This window comes from Leptonychotes weddellii, chromosome 3 (assembly GCF_054177405.1).
Source record: "Leptonychotes weddellii isolate Sample4059 chromosome 3, ASM5417740v2, whole genome shotgun sequence".
NCBI lineage: Eukaryota > Metazoa > Chordata > Mammalia > Carnivora > Phocidae > Leptonychotes > Leptonychotes weddellii.
The window spans coordinates 30,759,522-30,782,658 of NC_138371.1; the positions used below are offsets into that span (position 1 = coordinate 30,759,522).

The 23,137-nt window shown below is 43.0% G+C and overlaps 1 protein-coding gene across 1 annotated transcript in view; it reads left to right on the forward strand.

The window, feature by feature from the left end:
* Positions 1-23,137, forward strand: part of MPP4 (MAGUK p55 scaffold protein 4) — a 46,415-nt gene that overhangs the window by 4,147 nt on the left and 19,131 nt on the right. The window contains exons 4-13 of the mRNA XM_081815314.1: positions 7,005-7,082; positions 9,372-9,452; positions 10,607-10,738; positions 11,783-11,864; positions 13,011-13,096; positions 14,601-14,672; positions 15,092-15,288; positions 18,297-18,361; positions 20,517-20,534; positions 20,934-20,936. Coding sequence (XP_081671440.1) covers positions 7,005-7,082; positions 9,372-9,452; positions 10,607-10,738; positions 11,783-11,864; positions 13,011-13,096; positions 14,601-14,672; positions 15,092-15,288; positions 18,297-18,361; positions 20,517-20,534; positions 20,934-20,936 — 814 coding nt within the window. The remainder of the gene's footprint in view (positions 1-7,004; positions 7,083-9,371; positions 9,453-10,606; positions 10,739-11,782; positions 11,865-13,010; positions 13,097-14,600; positions 14,673-15,091; positions 15,289-18,296; positions 18,362-20,516; positions 20,535-20,933; positions 20,937-23,137) is intronic.

Sequence of the window (23,137 nt, forward strand, 5' to 3'; positions counted from 1 at the left end):
TCCACACTGTTTTCCAAAGTGGCTGTACCAACTTGCATTCCCACCAACAGTGTAAGAGGGTTTCCCTTTCTCCACATCCTCTCCAACATTTGTTGTTTCCTGCCTTGTCAATTTTTGCCATCCTAACTGGTGTAAGGTGGTATCTCAATGTGGTTTTGATTTGAATTTCCCTGATGGCTAATGATGTTGAATATTTTTTTCATGTGTCTGTTAGCCATTTGTATGTCTTCTTTGGAGAAGTGTCTGTTCATGTCTTCTGCCCATTTTTTGACTTGATTATTTGTTTTTTGGGTGTTGAGTTTGAAAAGTCCTTTATAGATCTTGGATACCCGCCCTTTATCTGTAGTGTCATTTGCAAATATCTTCTCCCATTCTGTGGGTTGCCTCTTTGTTTTGTTGACTGTTTCCTTTGCTTGCAAAAGCTTCTTATCTTGATGAAGTCCCAAAATTTCATTTTCGCTTTTGTTTCCCTTGCCTTTGGACACGTGTCTTAAAAGAAGTTGCTGCGGCTGATGTTGAAGAGGTTACCGCCTATGTTCTCCTCTAGGATTTTGATGGATTCCTGTCTCACATTGAGGTCTTTCATCCATTTAGAGTTTATCTTTGTGCATGGTGTAAGAGAATGGTCGAATTTCATTCTTCTGTATATAGCCGTCCAATTTTCCCAGCACCATTTATTGAAGAGACTGTCTTTTTTCCTGCTTTGTCAAAGATTAGTTGACCATAGAGTTGAGGGTCCATATCTGGGCTCTCTATTCTGTTCCCTTGATCTGTGTGTCCGTTTTTGTGCCAGTCTTGGTGTCTTGGTGATCACATCTTTGTAATATAACTTGAAATCAGGCAATGTGATGCCCCCAGCTTTGTTTTTCTTTTTCAACATTTCCTTGGTGATTCGAGGTCTTTTCTGGTTCCATACAAATTTTAGGATTGTTTGTTCCAGCACTTTGAAAAATGCCATTGGTATTTTGATTGGGATGGCATTGAAAGTGTAGATTGCCCTGGGCAGCATAGGCATTTTAACATTTATTCTTCCGATCCATGAGCATGGAATGTTTTTCCATCTTTTTGTGTCTTCTTCAATTTCTTTCATGAGTGTTCTGTAGTTTATAGAGTATAGATCCTTACCTCTTTGGTTAGGTTTATTCCAAGCTATCTTATGGTTTTTGGTGCAATTGTAAATGGGATAGATTCCTTAATTTCTCTTTCTTCTGTTTCATTGTTAGTGTATAGAAATGCAACTGATTCCTGTGCATTGATTTCATATCCTGCCATTTTGCTGAATTCCTGTAGGAGTTCTAGCTATTTTGGGGTTGAGTCTTTTGGATTTTCCACATAAAGTATCATGTCATCTGTGAAGAGAGAGAATTTGACCTGGTCATGACTGTTGGATCCTATCAGCTAGGATCTTGTTGAGAATTTGGCATCATCCATATTCATCAGGGATATTGGTGTGTAATTCTCCTTTTTGATGGGGTCTTTGCCTGGTTTGGGGATTAAGGTAATGCTGGCCTCATAGAATGAGTCCGGAGCTTTCCTTCTGTTTCTATTTTTTGAAATAGCTTCAGGAGAATAGGTATTATTTCTTCTTTGAATGTTTGGTAGAATTCCCCTGGGAATCCATCAGGCTCTGGACTCTTGTTTTTGGGGAGGTTTTTGACCGATGCTTCAATTTCGTTACTGGTTATTGGTCTATTCAGGTTGTCAGTTTCTTCCTGTGTCAGTCTTGGTAGTTTATAGGTTTCTGGGAAGGCATCCATTTCTTCCAGGTTGCTCAATTTATTGGCATATATTTGTTGATAATAATTTCTAATAATTGTTTCTATTTCCTTGGTGTTAGTCGTGATCTCTCCCCTTTCATTCATAATTTTATTAATTTGGGTCATTTCTCTTTTCTTTTGGATAAGTCTGGCCAGTGTTTTATCGGTCTTATTAATTCTTTCAAAGAACCAGCTTCTAGTTTCGTTGATCTGCTCTACTGTGTTTCTGGTTTCTAATTCATTGATTTCTGCTCTAATCTTAATTATTTCTCTTCTCCTGCGTGGCTTAGACTTTATTTGTTGTCTTTCTCCAGTTCTTTAAGGTGTAAAGTTAGTTTGTGTATTCGGGCTTTTTCTATTTTTTTGAGTGAGGCTTGGATGGCTGTGTATTTCCCCCTTAGGACCGCCTTTGCAGTATTCCATAGGTTTTAGACTGATGTGTTTTCGTTCTCATTGGTTTCCATGAATTGTTTAAGTTCCTCTTTGATTTCCTGGTTGACCCAGATATTCTTAAGCAGGATGGTCTTTAGCTTCCAAGTGTTTAAATTTCTTCCAAATTTTTTCTTGTGATTGAGTTCCAGTTTCAAAGCATTGTGGTCTGAGAATATGCAGGAAATAATCTGTCTTTTGGTATCAGTTGAGACCTGATTTGTGACCCAGTATGTGGTCTATTCTGGAGAAAGTTCCATGTGTGCTCGAGAAGGATGAGTATTCTGTTGTTCTAGGGTGGAATGTTCTGTATATATCTATGAGGTCCATCTGGTCCAGTGTGTCATTCAAAGCTTTTGTTTCTTTGTTGATTTTTTCCTTAGATGATCTGTCTATTGCTGAGAGTGGAGTGTTGCGGTCTCCTACTATTAACGTATTATTATCAATATGTCTCTTTATTTTGGTTAAGAGTTGGCTTATGTAGTTGGCTGCTCCCATGTTGGGGACATAGATATTTACAATTGTTAGATCTTCTTGTTGGATAGACCCTTTAAGAATGATATAGTGCCCCTCTGGATCTCTTACTACCATCTTTAGCTTAAAATCTAATTTGTCTGATATGAGAATTGTTACCCCAGCTTTCTTTTGAGATCCGTTGGCATGAAAAATGGTTCTCCATCCCCTCACTTTCAGTCTGGATGTATCTTTAGGTTCAAAATGGGTCTCTTGTAGACAGCATATGGATGGGTCCTGTCTCTTTATCCAATCTACAACCCTGTGCCGTTTCATGGGAGCATTTAGGCTGTTCACGTTGAGAGTGATTATTGAAAGATATGATTTTATTGTCATCGTGTTGCCTGTGAAGTCCTTGTTTCTATAGATTGTCTCTGTAAAGTTCTGTTCTATATCACTTTTGGGGCCTTTCTCCTTTTATAGAACCCCCCTTAATATTTCTTGCAGGGCTGGATTGGTGGTCACATATTCTTTCAGTTTCTGCTGGTCTTGGAAGCTCCTTGTCTCTCCATCCATTCTGAACGACAGCCTTGCCAGATAAAGTATTCTTGGCTGCATGTTCTTCTCATTTAGTACCCTGATTATGTCTTGTCAGCCCTTTCTGGCTTTCCAGGTCTCTGTGGACAGGTCTGACGTTATTCTGATGTTCCTCCCTCTGTACGTAAGAAATCTCTTCCCCCTCGCCGCTTTCAAGCTTGTTTCCTTGGATCTAAGATTTGTGAATTGTACTATTATATGTCATGGTGTCAGTCTGCTCTTGTTGATCTTGGGAGGGATCCTCTCTGCCTCTTGGACACGAATGCTTGTTTCCTTCCCCAGATTAGGGACGTTCTTAGCTATGATTTGCTCAAATATATCTTCTAGACTTCTCTCTCTCCCCCCACCCCCAAGGGATACCAATAATTCTGATATTGGAATGTTTCTCTGAGTCATTAATCTCTCTCAATTTGATCCCTTGGGCTTTAATCTGTTTTTCCCATGCTGCCTTGGTTTCCTCTAGCTCACTAATTCGTTCTTCTGCCTCATTTACCCTAGCAGTCAGGGTATCCAGTTTAGACTGCATTTCATTCATAGTATTTTTAAGTTCAGCCTCATTAGATCTCATTTCTGCCCTTAGAGATTCTATACTGTCATTAATATTTTTCTTAAGCCTAGATATCGACTTCATATTTGTTACTCTGAAGTCTCTTTCTGACATCTTGCTTATATCCATATCCATTAGGTCTGTGGCAGAGGCCACAGTCTCTGATTCTTTTCTTTGTTGGGGGTTCCTCCTCTTAGTCATTCTGTTGAGGGGTGGTTGAGGGAATGTACAGAGTCCAAATTATTGACCACAACCCAAGCAAGATGCACCTGTTTTATAGGGATCTTAGGGTTGTTGGCCTCTTGTTCTCCCAGCCTGTCTTCTGGGGGAGGGGCCTGCCGTGCTGTTACTCAGGCAACCGTGTTTGGGCAGAGTTGCCCTGCCCCCTGTGGGGGGGGTGGGATGGGCTCTGTGAAAACTGTTTTTTGGGGGCTTTTGTTCTCTGGCAGCTTTCCCTGGTGGTTTTCCGCGTCTCTTCCGAGAGTCAGCACAAGTGACCGTATCCAAACCTCTGTCTCAGAGCAGAGAGACCGCAGTCTGCTCTTCACTGAGCTCTCCAGGCCACACTGTCTCCCTTTCTGTCTGTGCTGCTAAAAAACCTCAGTGTCCTGGGTTGTGCGCCCCACAGCAGCACTCCAAGCCCTCACTCCCAGGGCCAGGCACATCTCTGCCCTTTGTGCTTCTAAAACCGCCAGCCGCCCCCAGTTTGTATTTGTGCCCCTGCAGCTCCTGGATCCCATCCGGGGGGCTGGACTAAAATCCTTTCCCTGCCACTACCGGTCTGCGAGTCTGCCCGGTCCCCAGCGCAGGAGGTTTTTGCACTCCGGTGTTCTCTCACCTTCCTGGCACAAGTTCTCAGAAACTCCCTCCCCCTTCAGTTTATCTTCCGATATCTGCCCGCAGAATCACGGCTGCCTGCTTTGTACCTCAAGACCAACTGCAGGAGATATTCTGCTTGTGGAGGTCCAGATATATCTTCTTACATCTCAGGCTGATTTTGTGGATGTTCAGAATGGTCTGGTAGATACCCAGCTCAATTCAGGGGACCGGTTGGAATAGGGTCCCCTATTCCTCCTCCAGCTTTTTTCCTCCTCCTCAAATACTATTTTTAAGAAAGATTCTTTTAAAGTTATTTTTTGGGGATGTAGGTGTTTCCTTCTGCTAAGTGTGAAATGTGGTCAATCTTTTGATGCATGTTAATACATTCTTCAAAATAAGAGAAAGCGGTGGGGTGCCTGGGTGGCTCAGTCGTTAAGCGTCTGCCTTCGGCTCAGGTCATGATCCCAGGGTCCTGGGATCGAGCCCCGCATTGGGCTCCCTGCTTGGCGGGAAGCCTGCTTCTCCCTCTCCCACCCTTGCTGCTTGTGTTCCTTCTCTGTGTGTCTCTCTCTGTCAAATAAATAAATAAAATCTTTAAAAAAAAAAAAAATAAGAGGAAGTGGCAACATCTTTAGCATGAACAAAGAGGTACTCCTCACAGCAGTTGTTTTAAAACTCATTTCTTCATCTATTCGTCTACTGCTGGACACTTAGGTTGGTTCCATGTCATGACTACTGCGAACAGAGCCGTGGTGAACATGGGGGTGCAGATACCTCTTTGAGCTCGTGATTTCATTTCCTTTGAATACATACCCAGAGGTGAAATATACAATGGGATAGTATTCAGCCATAAAAAGAAAGAAATCCTCCCTTTTGCGACAATATGGATGGACATCATGCTAAGTGAAATAAGACACAGAAAGACAAGTATCATATGTTTTCACTTGTATGTGGAATCTAAAAAAGCACAGCTCATAAAAACCGAGACTAGGGGCTGGGGCTGGGGGAAATGGGGAGATGTTGGTCAAAGGGTCCAAGCGCCGGTTATGAGAAGAATCACTTCTAGGGATGTAATGTACAGCATGATGACTATAGTTAATAATACTGTATTATGTACTTGAAAGTTGCTAAGAGAGTAGATCTTAAACGTTCTCTCACACACACCCAGTCGTAATTATGTGAGGTGATGGAGATGTTAACTTATTGGGGTACTCCGTTTGCAGTACATACATATATCAAACCAACATGCTGTGCACCCTAAACTCACACAATGTTATCTGTCAATTACATCTCAAGAAAGCTGGGGAGAAAAAGCCCCACCTGATTCCTCTCGGGCATGTTTTTCTCCTGGGATTGGCTGAAACAGTCCTCCGGTCACTAAGGGGATTCCCTTGCTCACCTGTGCAGGCTGTGTGTCCCCCTACAAGCCCTGCCTCAATTCATCTGCCTTATCACTTCCAGGCCAACCTGAGCACTGGCTCGGAGGTGGCCCAAGGAAGCACTGTCATCTCAGATCTGGACGGAGGAAGGCTGGGCCTACCTGGCCTTTTGGGCCTCATCCCTCCATCTGTGAGAGAAAGTAGATCCCTAAAATAAGAAGGGCTGTACTGCAGAGCTAGGCACGCCTTGGTGTCCTCAGCCAACTCCAGATCCCAGTTCGGAAAAAATTCCTCAGGTCAGCAGAGATGAAGTTGAAATTTTTTTTAAAGATTTTATTTATTTATTTGACAGAGAGAGAGAGAGAAAACGAGTGAGAGAGAGGAGAGGGAGAAGGAGAAGCAGACTCCCCACTAAGCAGGGAGCCTGATGCGGGACTCGATCCCAGGACCCCGGGATCATGACCTGAGCCGAAGGCAGATGCTTAACCGACTGAGCCACCCAGGGGCCCCGAAGTTGAAATTTTTGTAAATGAACCTTTCTTGGAGGATTAAGGGAGGAAAAGGGAACAAACAGATAAGAGTACAATCAGCATGAGTAGTGTGCCTGGCCTCTTGTTCAGATCCTCTGCGGAACCCAAGCCACACAGCGCATGCCCTGGCCTTTGCCCAGCACAGAGGTTCCTACAGGTCTCTGGCTCCAAATCCCTATTGGTCTCAACCCTGGAAAGCCCACTTGTTAATTTAACAAGAGGAAACCTTTGAATTTCTTTTTATCAATGATGTTGGCTGGGGAAGATCAATTTCCAGTGGCAGCCAATAACCAAGCCACTGGAGGATAGGAGCCACCTCACGTGAGCCCATTTCTGTCGGACAGCGACAGACACCTTCGGAAAGGCCAGCACACCAGCCGCTCAGCTGCTGGTGCTGTGGCCCGGGCTGGCTGTCCCCTCACAGGGCTTTCAACCCCAGACATTAATAGTCGTGTATTCAATATGTCATTCTCCCACCGTTGCTCCTCTGCAGATTTATGATTGTCTCCAGGAATTTAAAGAAAAGAAACTCGTTCCTGCCACAACTCATGCACAGACATTATCCTGTGAGGTAAGGTGGTTTTTAATCCACAGAATAGTGGGCTTTAATGAATTAAACGATCTAATGGCAAAGTTGGATTGATGATTACGCATCTCGTATGTGTTTCTAATTGAGCTTTAATAGAAGGAAGAAAATTGGTCAGCACTTCAAATTTAAACAAACAAAAATTAACATTTTTAGCATGTGTCCATTTCTCTCTTTTCTTCTCTAAACCTTAGACTTTGTTGATGCTGTGTAATCCGAGAGTAAATGTTGTTATAGTATATGTTTCCCAAATGTACTATCTCTAGCTGGGCTCTTCGCCTGAACTCCAGACTCCAGACATATCCAACTGCCTCCTCTCCATCGTACTTAGATTCATACTTAATGGACCACTCAAACAACATGTCCCACGAGCTCCTGATCTTCCCCACACCCAAAGCCACTTCCCTCCCAGCCTTTTTCATCTGAGTAAGGACATCTTTGTTCTTGCAGCACTCAGACCAAACTCTTTGGTTATCTGTGACTTTCTCCTTCTCTCATACCTCGCACCCAATCTGACAACAGATCCTGTCAGCTCCTGTTTCAGAATATATCCAGAATCTTATCACTTCCACTCTGCCACCTAATAGAAACCATCATCATCTCGTATACAGATATTTGCAATATAGCCTCCTACCTGGTCTCCTGCTTCTACCCTTGAAGAGATCCTCTTGAAGCGTGTGTCAAATCATGTCGCTTCTCTGCTCAAACCCTTCCAATGACTTTCCATTTCAGGGTACACATCATAGTTCTTAGATAGCCAAACATAATGTGCCCGTTCCCTCTTTGACTTAACACTCACCACTCTAGCCCTTGTTCACTCTGCTCCAGTCAGATAACCACCCCCCTCTTTTTTTTTTTTTAAAGATTTTATTTATTTATTTGACAGAGAGAGACACAGTGAGAGAGGGAACACAAGCTGGGAGAGTGGGAGAGGGAGAAGCAGCCTCCCGGCCGAGCAGGAAGCCCGATGCGGGGCTCAATCCCAGGACCCTGGGATCATGACCTGAGCCGAATGCAGGCGCTTAACGACTGAGCCACCCAGGCGCCCCCAGTCAGATAACCCCTTGTGGTTGTGTGAACCAGACATGCTCCTGCCACAGGCCCTTTGCACTTGCTATTCCATATGTTAGCAATGGTCTTGCCTCTATAGCCACATGATTTGCTTCCTCTTCTCCTGGTCTCCACCCAAATGTCACCTTCTCACTAAGGCTTTCTCTGGTCACCTGATCGAAAATTTCAACCCCTCAGAGCACTCCCTGTCCACCTTCCTGTTTTATTTATCTTCTTAATTCTCTTCATCAAGTAAAAATGGGGATTTTTTTTTTTTTTAGAATGGGGATTTTTGTCTGCCACTGTATTTGTATCACTAAAAACAGTGCCTAGCATGTAGTAGATACTCAATAGATATTTCTTGAATGGATAAATAAGTGTAATCCATTTTATTATTATTTATTGTCCAAACCATATTAAAAGAAATAGAAAAAAAAGGAAGAAAAAACTGTACCCTCAGTTCCAGTAATCAACGATTCAAATTGTTCTCAGTTGTCCCCAGGAAAATACATACATATTTTATTCAGTTGTAATCCTAGGGAATGGAGGTAAAACTCAGTAAACTACTTGTTTTCATTTGACTGTAGGTAACGAGGCTTGACTGCTGGGGTCTCATGCGGCTCAGTAAAGTCTTGAAAGGTCTTATGTCCTCTCAGAAAGCAGGTCTACACTCAAACAGAAAGGAGATCAGAATTAGAATGTTTAACGCTTTTTTATTGCAATAAATATTAAAATTGGTAACCAAATAATAAGTCCTAAAACACAAATTACTATTCCCATTTTCCACACGACGAATGGAGCATCCCATGGGATTAAGCTACCTGAGTTCTCCAGGCATTTGAGTCTGTACCTGGAGAACTCTGACACCTTAATCTGCCCATAAAGATTCACATTAACAGTTGTTTTAGCACCACTAGAGGGAAATTGCCTTGGAACATATATTACAAAATTACGTTATTTCCTCCTCCAAGCCTCTGGTATGCCACGATGGAGGCACTGGGTGTTAGACCTACCCCACATCTTGGATTCTACCTGCTGTAGTAAAGTTGAATGAGTGAGGAAAGATCCTAGGCCCTGACTTTAAAGATATAAAAGAAGGTTTCAGTAACAGTTTCCTTTGGTCAATATCATGCTAGTCAGTGTATCTGTTATCCAGCTCAGGTGATGTTAACTAGGCGATGAAGATTTTTAAAAATTTTACAATGTCTGCTTTTCACCAACCAGGTAGTGGGGATATTACGTGAAACTCCTAAATCCCCTGAGATCCAAGAGCTGAAACAAATCCTCCAGGATCCACACTTTAAGGCAAGTGCATGCTAAAATAGACAAGATATGCCCATCTGGCACGTGGGCAAAGTTGGCAAGAAGAAATAAGGGTGACAGGAAATGTACTTTCTGAATAGACATTCTATTACTGTACGTGGGTGACCAACAGATTGTTCTTAAAGATATGGGACTCAGATGTGACTGGCTCTGTGTTGTTAGCCATGGAGCCAAGCCTGCCATATTTATGAGGAGACATCCAGAACTTCCCATGATGTCTTGTTTCCACCCTGCAAAGCCATTGTCCTTCTAAAATTCTGGGGGAGAATCAGGGTAGTATACTTCCTTTCCAACTTGGAAATATTTTAAGTTTTGGATGAAATGTGTGAAGAGGTTCTGAAAATATAGTATAAGGATGATTAACTCAATGAGGGAGTATATGAAGGACATTTGATTGAAGAATGTTTGATTGCAGAACAGAAGCCTATCTCACAGTACTTATAGAGTTTGAGTTCAGTTTATCAACAAATGAGAACTTTAAGAGAATATCTGCACTTGGAGCAATAGAATTTGAGTCAAATTTTCAGTTCACAAGATAACCCTAGAGAATTTTCTCTGAGTTCCAGAGAAGTTCTGTCCACCAATCTATGGAATGACTACTTCCCCACCCGGTGAAATAAAAATTTAACATAATGGGCCATTAGAAGGAACTCTTTGATCACACCCTAAGTCAGGAAACTACTTTTTCTCATTCTGTTCCTCATAGGCCCTTGGGAGTCACTGACACGTTAAACTAGCAAGATGTTTTGATTACTGTCTCCCATTCTGCCTTAATTAGGGAAAATATTATAAAAGTTATTCCGTAGTTCAAGCTTATCGGAGCACCATGGATTACATGGGTTTGCAGGAAATGAGAAAGTGACAAAATACATTTTAGCAGAAATGCAAGAATATATTATGTATCAACTTAACCTCTCCGTGCCTTGTTTCTTTATGAAATGGGGACAATAAATATACCTGCCTCATGGAGTTATTGTGAAGATTGAGTTAATCCACATAAAATGCTACGCTCAGCATATATGTGTTGGTTGTTGTGGTGATGGTGGCGGTTTGTCTTACAGAGTGTTAGCTCACCGTCTTCTAGAAGGGTGTGTCCTGTGTGTGACCTTTGTTCACCTTGCCTTCTCTGTTCCTAGGCCTTGCTCAGTGCCCATGACACTGTGGCTCGGAAAGATTTTGAACCCCTTCTCCCCCCATTGCCAGACAATATCCCTGAGAGTGAGGAAGCAATGAGGATTGTTTGTTTGGTGAAAAACCAACAGCCCCTGGTAAGGAAATCACTTTATCTTCTCAGTTAGAATGGTATCAGGGCTAATTGTGAACCAAGGGTTAATTGTGAACTACATTATCTCTTGTAGTTATTTAATATAATGTTAGATATTCTTGCTTGTATAGTTTGAGGCATTCAGATAATGTGAGGGCATCCATGATAATGGCTAGCGCATGATGTCCTAGGGGAAAGGCAGCGGGAGAGGGAGAGAGAGTTCCAAGCAGGCTCCACACTCAGTGCAGAGCCCAAAGTGGGGCTTGATCTCACGACCCTGAGATCATGACCTGAGCTGAAATCCAGAGTCAGATGCTTAACTGACTGAGCCACCCAGGTGCTCCATGTTTTATTTTATTATTTGGCTCTCTGAAGTACATACATTTCACTAAATTCCAATGTATTTATCTAAGTTTTTTTTTTCTTTATTAATTGGAAGCTAAGTGAGGCATTAATTTGATTTTCTAAGAATAGTCTCTTTGATTAGGTTATAATGGTGAGAGCTTTCTTTATCTTTGGAAGGATCTAAATATTATTTTGTATCCATGTGGTTGGGTAGAGATTTTGGTAGGTCAAGGTTGAATGAATGGCCCTGGCTGGTATAAATACCCTCTTCTAGAGGAGAGGAGGGTGGGGGGATGGGTTAGCCTGGTGATGGGTATTAAAGAGGGCACGTTCTGCATGGAGCACTGGGTGTTATGCACAAACAATGAATCATGGAACACTACACCAAAAACTAATGATGTAATGTATGGTGATTAACATAACATAATAAAAAAAAAGAAGTAAAAGAAATGAGTAGGACTTAGGGATAAACAGATTTAATGCTCAGTAATTCTTGTGCCTCAGTGCTTATCTACATAGTGTTCATATGACATTCCAAAAGACCCTTACTTCAAGGACATCTTGAAAAAAGAAAATAAATGTATTAATGCAACAACAACAACAAAATACCCTCTTCTGACCAGACCAGAGCTCTATTGAGGGAAGCCACCAGGAAAATGGTCATATTAGGTAAAAGAGGGATTCCACTGTACTCTCTCCCCAGGGAGCTACCATCAAGCGCCACGAGATGACAGGGGACATCCTGGTGGCCAGAGTCATCCACGGTGGGCTGGCTGAGAGGAGTGGTAAGCTGGAGCTGCAGGGTACACACGGGACCAGAGAAATAGGAAACCCTTAGTTGTTTAGTCTTTCCAGGGAAACCCCTCTTTCCTAACCACAGTCAGGGCTTCTCTGCATGGCATTGCTTGGTTACTAAGAAGGAGGGAATAAATATTCCAGAAAACCCTGTTCCCTTCCTTCACTGAAGCCCCATATTCAAATCCACTCAGTTTACCTTCTCGTGGTAACCTAACAAGCTAAGTATCAGCATGCCACTCTGTAGAAAAAGAAACTGAGGTTCAAAGAGATCAAGTAAGTGACGTGCTCGAGGTTGCACAGTTCGAGTCAGGATGCAAGTCCAGGTTTGCCCGCTCTATATTCCCATCTCCTGCTCTTCCCCTGGTCCTTCTGCTTTCAACAGGCGTAGCTCTACCCCGACCTTGAAGTGCCCGTTGCTTGCCCTTTCTACCAGCCAACAGAATGTCCTTCCTTTTACTGCTGCGTTTCTGTGCCTGCTGTCCCCCCCGTCACTGCCCAGGGCCCTGCAGAGCTGGCATGAGTTTCATACCCCAACATTCTTAGAGCAGTGACCCCAAGGATTTCCTAGTTGCTAAGTCCCTCGGCCCTTCCTTTGGCCTCAGTTTTATTTTTACTTCTCTAGCACATTCGACGTCAACCATAACAGTCTTGATGTTTTCATCGTCCTTGGTTTCTATTCCGTGACATCATCCTACATCTCATCTCCTCCCCTGACAACTGTCCTGCATACTCCTGTTTCTCAAAGCTGGATCGTGACCCCACGTTCCTCCACATTTCCTCTTGGAAGAATGCCCCACCCCCTTTCTTTGTCATTGATCATTTACTCATGACGCTGACATCTTTACTTTTAGTGTTACTTTCATTTGGCAACATCAGATTAGCAAAAATGAAAATATCACCATCACTTAACACCCAGTGAAGAGTTGTAAAAATGCAGTTCTCTGTGCTTTGGTGTACGCTAGAATAACCAGTCTGTATGATTAGGATTAGGATTATTTCAGAGTAAATTTTTAAATGTTAGAGCATGCTTGGGTCAGTGAGTTTGCTAAAAATCTTTGGTGTAGTTACCTCTATTTTTTTTTTTTGGCAAATTTCCTTGTGCCCTTCTTTGTTTTGTGTTCCTTTTTGCCTAGGGTTGTTATATGCTGGAGACAAACTGGTGGAAGTGAATGGAGTTTCAGTTGAGGGACTGGATCCTGAGCAAGTGATCCATATTCTGGTAACAGTCTTCTGTTTGCCTTCTCGATGACTCAGTACAATGCTGGAGCTGCCCTGAGCCTGTCTGGCCCATGGTGTGGGCACTGTTACATGAGGGGGATTTGGTCCCTTGTGGCAACTTCCTTTCTCCGGACCCCCAGACCTTTTCTGCTTCTGTGCAGCTCAACCCCCAGCCTCCCACTCCAATCTGGTTTCTGCTGGGACACTTCTCTTGCCAACCTGCTCTTTCGGCCTTAGGAAGGCTTCCGGTTTCCCCAGCCCAGGTCCCTTGTTGCCTGGGTTGCTTCTTTGGAAACTGAGCCTGGGGTGGGCAGAGTGAGACTTTGGAGGGGAGTATGAACCTGAGCAAACTACCCTTGTTCCCCTACCATTTTTATACAGCCTAAATCTATTTAACATCTTCCTTGAGGTAGCTTCTGGGTAGGAGAGATGTCCCGGGAGGCTACCCTATGGGGAGGGGGATTTCCTTGCTTGCCCTGCCACTGACCTTGGTGGTTGAACCTGGGGATTTATGACCAGATGATAGTTTCTTCTAGGCCCCCATGCCCACTTTTCAAACCTTTGCCTGAATCACAGTCATAGTGGCATGCCCCTGCCTTCTCCCCCATGCGCACCCCAAGTGTGGGGCCTGAGGTGGATGGCTATTTATTGTATAGACTAGTGGTTTTCAAACTGGGTTTGGGGGGGAACTCTAAATTTTCATAGATGTGCCTCAGGGACTGAGATGAGAGGTGGTATTATAAGGAGTATACCAGGCCCTGAAATATTTGCAAATGACCCCTGCTGCAAGATGCTGCATGGCACGAAGCCACTGCAAATGGAGCTTGAAGTTCTGTCAATCGCAGACACACATGGCTCTGCCTCAGCCATTTTGGTGGTAGCTGCAGAGCCAGGATGGTGGGGTTGTGAAATTTCGAGGAGTGAGGACAAGGTTTTGCTCATCTCTGGATTTGCAGTGCATGTGACAGGAGGATCTTACCTTCTCCATCAGGCTGAGAGATTCTCTGTCTCCTCAAAATGTTTGAGGGCCCCCATTCCCACCATTAGCTTGGCACTTGTCAGTCCCCTCAGAAGACTTGGGAGCCTCTTGTCCCCATCAGACTGGGCTGCCTGGTGCAGGAACAGGGGCTCAGGAAGTAATTACTGACTGAGGTTTGAGGAAGGCAAGTCAGATCAAGATCTCATCTCCTTCCCCAGCATCTGTAGGAAGAAGACCTTGCTGAAGAAGGTTGCAGGTTGGAGTGTTCCTGGGAGAGGCTGGGCCTCAGGGTGGGGCTCAGCAGGCCAGGGACTCTGGAGCCCCACAGCCGAGCAGAAGCTGAGCTGCATTTCTTCCTAATTTCCACTTCTGCATGGTGATATTTAGCTGTTGAACTCTTGTAAAAATCCCTGTGGGGGACGTCACCCTTAAAGCTGGCCACACTGTGTTGTAACTCCTTCTGCTGAACCCCAGTAATCCAGTGAATCCTGTGACTTGTTATCCCCTCCCCTTTGATATTTTCTAGGCCATGTCTCGCGGCACAATAATGTTCAAGGTGGTTCCAGTTTCTGCCCCTCCTGTTAATAGCCAGACGATGGTAAGAAAGTACTGAGCCTTCATAATCACACATAGTAAATTCTCAAGTAACAATGAGAGTGACTTAATATTTTGTATCATACTGCCCTTCTCTATAATGTGTTGCACATTTTTCAATACTGATGATATGAGGGGCAAATGAGTAAATGAATACGATAAAAGGAGATGGGGTACAAGTTTAAAAAGTAACATCAAGAATGGGAAACACTTGAGCAAAAATTTCTCAGCACTGAGAGATTCTGTTGCCAAAGTCACTTTATTCATGGATCTTAGACTCAGTTAAAGAGGCAAGTTCTCCCTTTTGGAGAGTGTGGGGAGACAAGATAGGAACAGAGGTGGAGGAGTGGAGAAATGGCTTTAAGTCTTGACAACCCATGGGCAAGGGTTCTTCTGATGGGGCCATTTTGCACCTGCTGTCAGGTGTACGTTCGTGCCATGACTGAGTACTGGCCCCAGGAAGATCCCACCATCCCCTGCATGGACGCAGGGTTGCCTTTCCAGAAGGGGGACATCCTTCAGATTGTGGACCAGAACGATGCCCTCTGGTGGCAGGCCCGGAAAATCTCAGACCTTGGTACCTGTGCTGGACTAATTCCTTCTAACCACCTTCTGAAGAGGTAAGAAAACTCTCACTCCTGGACTCAGGACTGAGCCATCAAGAAATAAAATGTTTTCTCAGGCTTCTGTTATTGCAGTTAAGATGAGGTAAGGGAGAAAAGTAGATGGATAAACACATACCCTGGTCTATAAATCCAAAAGTCAACTTTTCCATATACCCTAAGCATCTTAAATACCAAGAGGATCAGAATAATCATACCAGCTAGAAAAGAGAGAAAAGCACTTGTGAAACTCAAACTTAAGAAGATAGTTCTAACTCCCTTTATTAATCATTTGAGGCTGAGTTGAAACCTCAGTTGAATCTGAACCCATGACCCTCACTTTTATGTTCTTGAGGTCTGAGGGAATGAGTAAAGATAGAAGATAGAAAAAGGTCCAAGGCTCAGCCAGTGATAAGAAACCAAGAAGAAGGAAAGGAACTAACAATAGAAATTAAGAAGGAGTGACCAATGAGGCAAGATCATCAGCTGCTGTAGAGTGGACTGAGAAGTAACCATTGGATCTGGCAATATGGCAGTCATAGGTGATCCTGATAAAAGCAATTTCAGTGGAGAGATGGGACCAAAATCCTAGCAGAGTGGGATTTGAAGAAATTGATGGCATGAGACATTTTAGTACAAAGCAGAGCAGAGCAATGGAGAAATAGCTGGAAGGGAAAGTGGAGTGGTATGAGAGAACTTTTTTAGATGAGGGATGTAATGCTGGTGGGAACAGTCCAGTGAGAGGGAAAACTTTTATGATAGAGAAAAAAGAGAAAAGAATTGCTATGGTCAATGTCCTTGAGCAGACAGAAGGAGAGATGATCTAGTACAGTTGACCATTGAACAATGCAGGGGTTAGAGGTGCTGACTCTGTGCAGTCAAAAATCTGCATATGACTTCTGACCCCCCCAAAGAACTACTGATAGCCTACTGTTGACCAATAACATAAACAATGGATTCACACATATTTTGTATGTGAAATGTATTATATACTGTATTCTTACAGTGAAGTAAGCTAGAGAAAGAAAATATTAATAAGAAAATTATAAGGAAGAGAAAATACATTTACAATACTGTACTATATTTATTGAAAAATAATCCATATATAAGTGGGTCTGTTTAAAGGTCAGTGATATACAAGTAGAGGGGTTGATCCTATACCAGATCATAAACAGTAATAGTAACAGCAGAGAATCCAGAGTGTGTGGACACAGTTGAAGGTGAGGGATATGGTGGGAGCTTGTGCAAGTTCTCTATCAACCACTCTGATTTTCTCAGTGAAATAAGAAGTAATGTCATCTGAGTATTGTGTAAGAATCACAGACCCATACCCCTGAAACAAATAATACATGATATGTTAATTTTTTAAAAAGAGAGAAAAAAAAGAAGTAATGTCATAGGCTGAGAGTAAGGGTGGGTAAGGAGGTGCTGGGAAGGAGAGAGGAGAAAGTTTGAGATGTTTCAATGAGAACCTGAGAGCAGATGCATTAGGTAAATTTAGTATGATCAGCAGGAAGGGCCCACTTAAGGTTAAATGTCATGCATTTGAAATGATTCCGGTCAGCTTCCTGGTGGGCAGGTCTAGATGAGGCAGAACTGGATTTAACAGTAAATGTAGAAAAGGCCATGGGAGTGATGGACCCTGATGCTTAAGCTAGTAAGGAGAGAAATGAAGGAGTAAGTGTCAGTGGAAAGGAAGTAAAATCAATGGATTATAGGTCCATAGGAGGTCAGCAGATTATTGGCGCTGGGGAGACAGGAGGTGTTGGGAGAAGAAAGGGATGCTGGAAGATGAGATTGAGTTACTAATACTGGAAAGGTCTGGGGTATGACCCTGGGAGGCACTGGCTGAGGTCGAACGAACACTGAGTAAGAACTGGGAGGCAGGAGATCAAGGAACCCAGAGGCAAGGGTGTTAGGAGGGGCATTTGTATGCCTAATGGAATCCTGGAAAATCCTGACAGAACCATGTTGAGAGCATGAGAGTGAGCAGGTGTAATCTGGAGATGGCCAAGACCCCACCTCTGGGCCTGTGGAGCTGAGGCCAAGTGCACCGAGTGGTGGCCTGCAAGCAGCTACCAGAGCCCGTGTGCACCTGTCCTCATGTCCACAGTTGGTGAGGTCAGCTGGCAGCTGGAAATCTCCACCAGGAGAGTACTGACTCAAAAGAAATCAGCAGACCTGCTCATCTGCTCCTTCCCTTCCCCCAGAGCTGGTTTACCAGCAACCCACTGGCGGTGGGAGCGGAAACAAGCCACCTCTTGAAAGGTGAAGGGAAACAGTTCCCTCAGGAGCCCTGGGCTTGGGTTAGAGCGAGGTGAAGGGCTCAGTCACGCACAGTAGAGGCTCAAGTCTGGGAGACGTGGCTGAGGATTGACGTCGAGATCCACAGGGTGTGGGAAAGGGCTTTGGGGAGGGCGGGTGGTGGACGGAGCCTTACAGGAATTAATGTGCAGAAGATAAGGGATGACCTGAGCTGTAGGGGCTGACAAGAACAGGGATAAAGGCCTCATGAGATTAGTCCTTGCGATCTCAAGACACAAAGCAGTGAGGAGGCTCGGTGGGGGTCTTGCAAGGCACCCTCAGAAATGACAGGTTTATTGGGTTAATGCACAAATAAAGGGTACAGAAGGAGCAAAATCCATGTGGCTCTAAGGGAACTGTGGAGCATCAACAGCCCGAGAGGGGAACCGGGACGTGCTGTGAAGGCTCAGAGGCAAGCTAAGCCTCTGGAGACGCAGGGGCCCCTGGGCCAGTTACTGAAGCTCTGGGGCCTGTGAACACTTGGTCACCGGCCAGATTTTCAGTAGAAGTCAAAGTTGCTCTGAAAGGATCTTGTGAGGCAGGAAAAAAGTGCTAAGAAAGCCTGTGTATTTGGAGAATATTTAATGATGTGTTTGGAGAAGAAATCTCCCTCTTTACATGGGTGGAGGCAGCAGAATTCTAGGAAACACTGGATCTATTTCACCCGCGTTAACCTGGGTTGACTTTTTTTTCCCCCTCACGGGGTATTTCTTTGTGCGTAGGAAGCAACGGGAGTTCTGGTGGTCTCAGCCATACCAGCCTCACACCGGGCTCAAATCCACCATATGTGAGTGTGCTGATCCCTCAGACCCAGCGTGTGCATCACGGGGAAGCCTGCTCCTTCTCTCCCAGGGCTGGCTTCCTGCCCAGGAGAGGATCTCTAAATGTCCCCCCTGCCCAAATAGCCTCCTGGCAGCCATCTGAAATCCTACTCTGCACGTTCATTCCTTTGGATTTAGAAGAGTTTATGAAAATGCACATGTTCATGTGTTGGTGACACCTTCAGTGAAGGCTCCCCAGCTTGGAGGCGCCCAAGGTCTCTACAGCTAGCATATGCGTTACACCCATGCTGGCGAGCAAAGCTGCATGGCTGCACACAAACCTTCATCTGCACTCTATGCAGGGGGGGTAAATTTCACTCTATTTGGAAGCTCTGCTGAACACTTCTATGTGCCTTTGATGAATAAACATGGGACTGAATTATTACTTAATCAATGCAGCTTGTCTGCTAGACAGTCTTATTCAAATGGCAGCAGAGGAACGGCTAGTAAAGGGATCCATGGTGGCAAAGGCTTGTAAATTACTTTTTGCCTTAATACGTGGGGGCTGCAGCTTGGCAGAGCTCAGCGGGAACTGTCTGTGTGAGACCCTTCAGAAAGGGCCCGAATTCTGGCGCCTGGGAAGGAGGGGAGGAAGGGGAAGGGCAGCAGGTGGGGGGAGGGGCGCCTGGCCGGAGGCTGCAGGGGGACGAGCCTAGACAACAGTGTCCGTGTCACAGATCAGCCCATGGCCAGTCCTCGGTCACTTTATTACTCACTTTCTCGGCCCCACATTAGTTTTTCTTTTCTTTTTCTCTTGAAAACTTGTGATGACAACTATAGAGAGAGTTTTGAAAGAAGAAAACCCCCTTATGAGTCCTTTGTACTGGCAATGTGTTCACATCACCTTATGGATACATATCTTAGGCTAACAGCTGCAATACCACTTCCTATCTTTTTTTCACCTAACATTTTATGAGAAACATTTTTCATGATATGATCTTCATAGTGATATTTTAGTTATTTCCCCTGTGTTTTGGAGAAGTTTTTTTGTTTTTTCATTTTTTTGTTTTTTACCAAACCAGACTGATGTGCTTCTTTAATTGGCTTTCCTATTTCATTTCTCAAAGGCACATGGAAATGCTGCTGAAACTTCTAATCAGCATCCGATAACTAGTACGCCACCGGTTGATGTTTAATTTGCTCATGTAGCCTGATTGCGATTTACATTAGACTTTTGGAAAAGTCCATCCTGAAAAAGAATTTGTAGCCCCTATTATTATACTCACGTATCTCTAACTCCAAGAACCCCAAGGACAGAGTTGCTGACTTAAAGGGTCGCCTCTCACAGGGATGTTTCTGATGGAGCATGATCAGTTTCTAAACTATTAGATCATTTCTTTTCTTTGTAACTGTTTTAGATGGTGCTGCCATAAGTATTATTTTGTATCTTTCTGCTTAATGTTACCATAGGGAGAGAATAATCTCAGGAGCAGGTTACTGACTCCAGAGGTATAGGCAATTTTATTTAACAAGACTTAATGAAAAATTTGCAGGTAACTATTAAAAATATATTGACTGAAGATGCACATACAGTTGAATGGTCGCCTTTCTCTTTTCTTCCTTCCTCCCTCTCTCCCTTCTTTCTTTCTCTCTCTTTCTCCCTTCGTTCTTTCCCTCCTTTCTTTCTTCTTTCTTTCTTTCTTTCTTTCTTTCTTTCTTTCTCTTTCTTTCTTTCTTTGTTTCTTCTTTCTTTCTTTTTCTTTCTTTCTTTCTTTCTTCTTTCTCTTTTTTCTTTCTTTCTTTCCTTCCTCTCTTCCTCCCTCCCTTTCTTCCTCCCTCCCTTCCTTTTATTCCAGTCAAAATTTGAGTTCCTAAAATATGCTGAAAGTGCATTAACTCAGAAATGAGTAGAACACAACACTTACAGAACTTCAGGGTGGGAAGGGAGTAGATTTGCCAGAAGCAACATCTCCATTTCCAACAAGATTCATAAATGTATCAGTTTCTATAGGATATTTATTTTATCATTTTGTTACCAAATCTCTACCAAATTTCTATAGATTAAGCCCAGAATATTACTATAATTAATTTTTATTTTCTTATTATAAGTTAACCTGAGAAACTATAGCATTAACCAATGTGCTCTCTTTCTTTCCGCTTCCATTATTTGTCTGTACCCAGCAATTTCTATGGAAGAAGGTAAGAAATAGTATTTGAAAAACAACAACAACAACAAAATAACCTCATCTCCAAAGTCTCATAGAAATTTTGTATAGTTTTCTTAATTCACTTTAATCCAGTTCAGCTATTTATTAAGCTCTTCCTGTATACCTATTAGTGTGCCAGTCACTAATACCCTAATTTGTAAAAAAGATGTCAGTCAAAAGAAAGCACACATGATGTTATTGTCCTAACACTGAGAGGAATAGGAGAAAAGAGAGAGAACATTTAGATGCAGCTCATGGTAAAAATTCAATGAAAGTTGTGAAACTGGTTCACTGTTTTGTGTCACCTGTTTTACACACACGGTCTTAAAAATAACCCTGTAAGGAATTTCAATTGTTCCCATTTTATAGATGAAAAGACTGAGGTTCAGAGAAGGTAAGAATATTGGGAGGTATTGCAGGCAGTGTAATCTGGATTGAAGCTTCTGTCTGAAGGGCCCTGCATCAAGGGCAAATGGAACTTCCAGGTATTATTTCTCTCTTTCTCCAAGCCCAGACATGCAGGTGACTCATTCTGATGCCAAACACACACACTCACAAAAGCTGGAAAGCAAGATGCTACCTGCTTGTGGAGGGGGACAGAAGAGAAGAGCAGTCCCCTAGGCATCCCTATATTTCAGTCCTAAAATTCAGTCCTGAATCAGGCCACCATCACAAGACACCACAGACTGGTGGTGCCTTAAACAACAAACACTTATTTTCTCAGGGTTCTGTCAGCCCGAAGTCCAAGATCAGGGTTCGGTGGGTCTGGTTTCTGGTGAGGCTTCTTTCTGGCTTGCAGATGTTTGCCTGTCCTTGGGCCCCAATCTTATGACCTCATTCAACCTTAAAGGCCCTGTCTCCAAATACAGCCAAACTGGGGGCTAGAACTTCAACATACAAATTCAGGAGGGATAACAATCTGTCCATAACACGTACCCTTGCCAACAGTGTGGAATTGTTGATTTTGAGAGAGTAAAATCAGTGTCTGTCTTAGATCCCAGAGTTGCAAGTTAGAAAAATCAGGGCTACTTGTGTTGTTATTAGAAATTCACTCCTGTCCTCTGTAAAACAGGAATAATAATTGTAGTTTTCCTTTGCTTAAAAAAAAAAACACATAAAACCTCTAGTTATGTCTTAGGAACTAATGGATTCACTGTTGTTATAAAATACTGATTTGAAAAGTAATGTCTCAATAAATAAAAGGAATTGAATGACAGCTATGTTACTTGTTTACCTGTGTCCCTATCTCTATAAAGCAGTATTATTTTTTATATTGCACATTTTACTTAGATAGTTAATGATATGGTCTGTAAGGAGGTGGTGATAAGTTTATTATGACTTGATAATATTATAGCTTATTATAAGGACAATTACTTGCAGTTTTGGAACATGATAAGACTTATTTATTAAACCACTATTTATTGTGGTGCCTGGGTGGCTCAGTTGGTTAAGTGACTGGTTCTTGATTTCAGCTCAGGTCATGATCTCAGGGTCCTGGGACCAAGTCCCTCATCGGGCTCTGTGCTCAGCTCAGAGTCTGCTTGAGATTCTCTCTCTGCCTCTCCCTCTGCCTCCCCACTAAATAAATAATAAATAAAATATTTTTTAAAACCCCTTTAAACTACTATTTATTGATCACTTGGGAAGTGCTGGGCACTGTGTTAGGTGCAAGATGTACAGTGCTGAAAAAAATTACTTTTTCCAAACATATATTCAAATCAACTATTTTGATATTAAAAGGAAAATTCAATTCAATTTAATAATTTATCAGGTACCTATTACGTGCAAGACACTGTACTAAACTCTGTAAAGTATAAAAATTAGCAAAACAGTTTCTGTTTTCAAGGAGCTATCTAGGAGGGCAAATAAAGCAAATATGCAAGTGATTATATTACAAGGTGGAATAGATGTGCAGTAGCAGCGAATTCAAGGTAGGAGGAAGAAAATGCTATGCAGTTCATGGCAGAGATATTCATTTTAGTTAGTGTTTGAGATGGACCTTGAAGCATTACAGGCAAAGGAAACAGCATAAGCAACGGCACAGAGGAGGCCTGATGGAGGCCACTCTAATGGGGGTACAAGACATGTGAAGGAAAGAAGTAGCTAATAGCCTTCAAAGTTGGGCTTGGGTCATGTTGTAGAGGGTTTTGGATATTAGGATGGGATGGGTGGTTTTAAAAATTATAGTCTCTTATCCTGTTATGGATAGCCCAGCTAAAGGTAAAATTAGTTAACATTTATTGCATACTTACCATCTGTCTGAGCTTTTCATTATCTCAATTAATCCTCTTATATGGTAGGTATTACTACCGTCACCATTTATAGATGGAAAACTGAAGCTTGAGGTAAACTAGTTGGCCCACTCAAAAAGATGATTTTGTTTTTTTAAGATTTTATTTATTTGTCAGAGAGAGAGAACACAAACAGGGGGAGGGGCAGGCAGAGGGAGAGGGAGAAGCAGGCTCCCTGCTCAGCAGGGAGCCCGATGCGGGGCTCCATCCCAGGACCCTGGGATCATGACCTGAGCCAAAGGCAGACGCTTAACTGACTGAGCTACGCAGGTGTCCCAAAAAGCTGATGCTTTTTTTTTTTTTT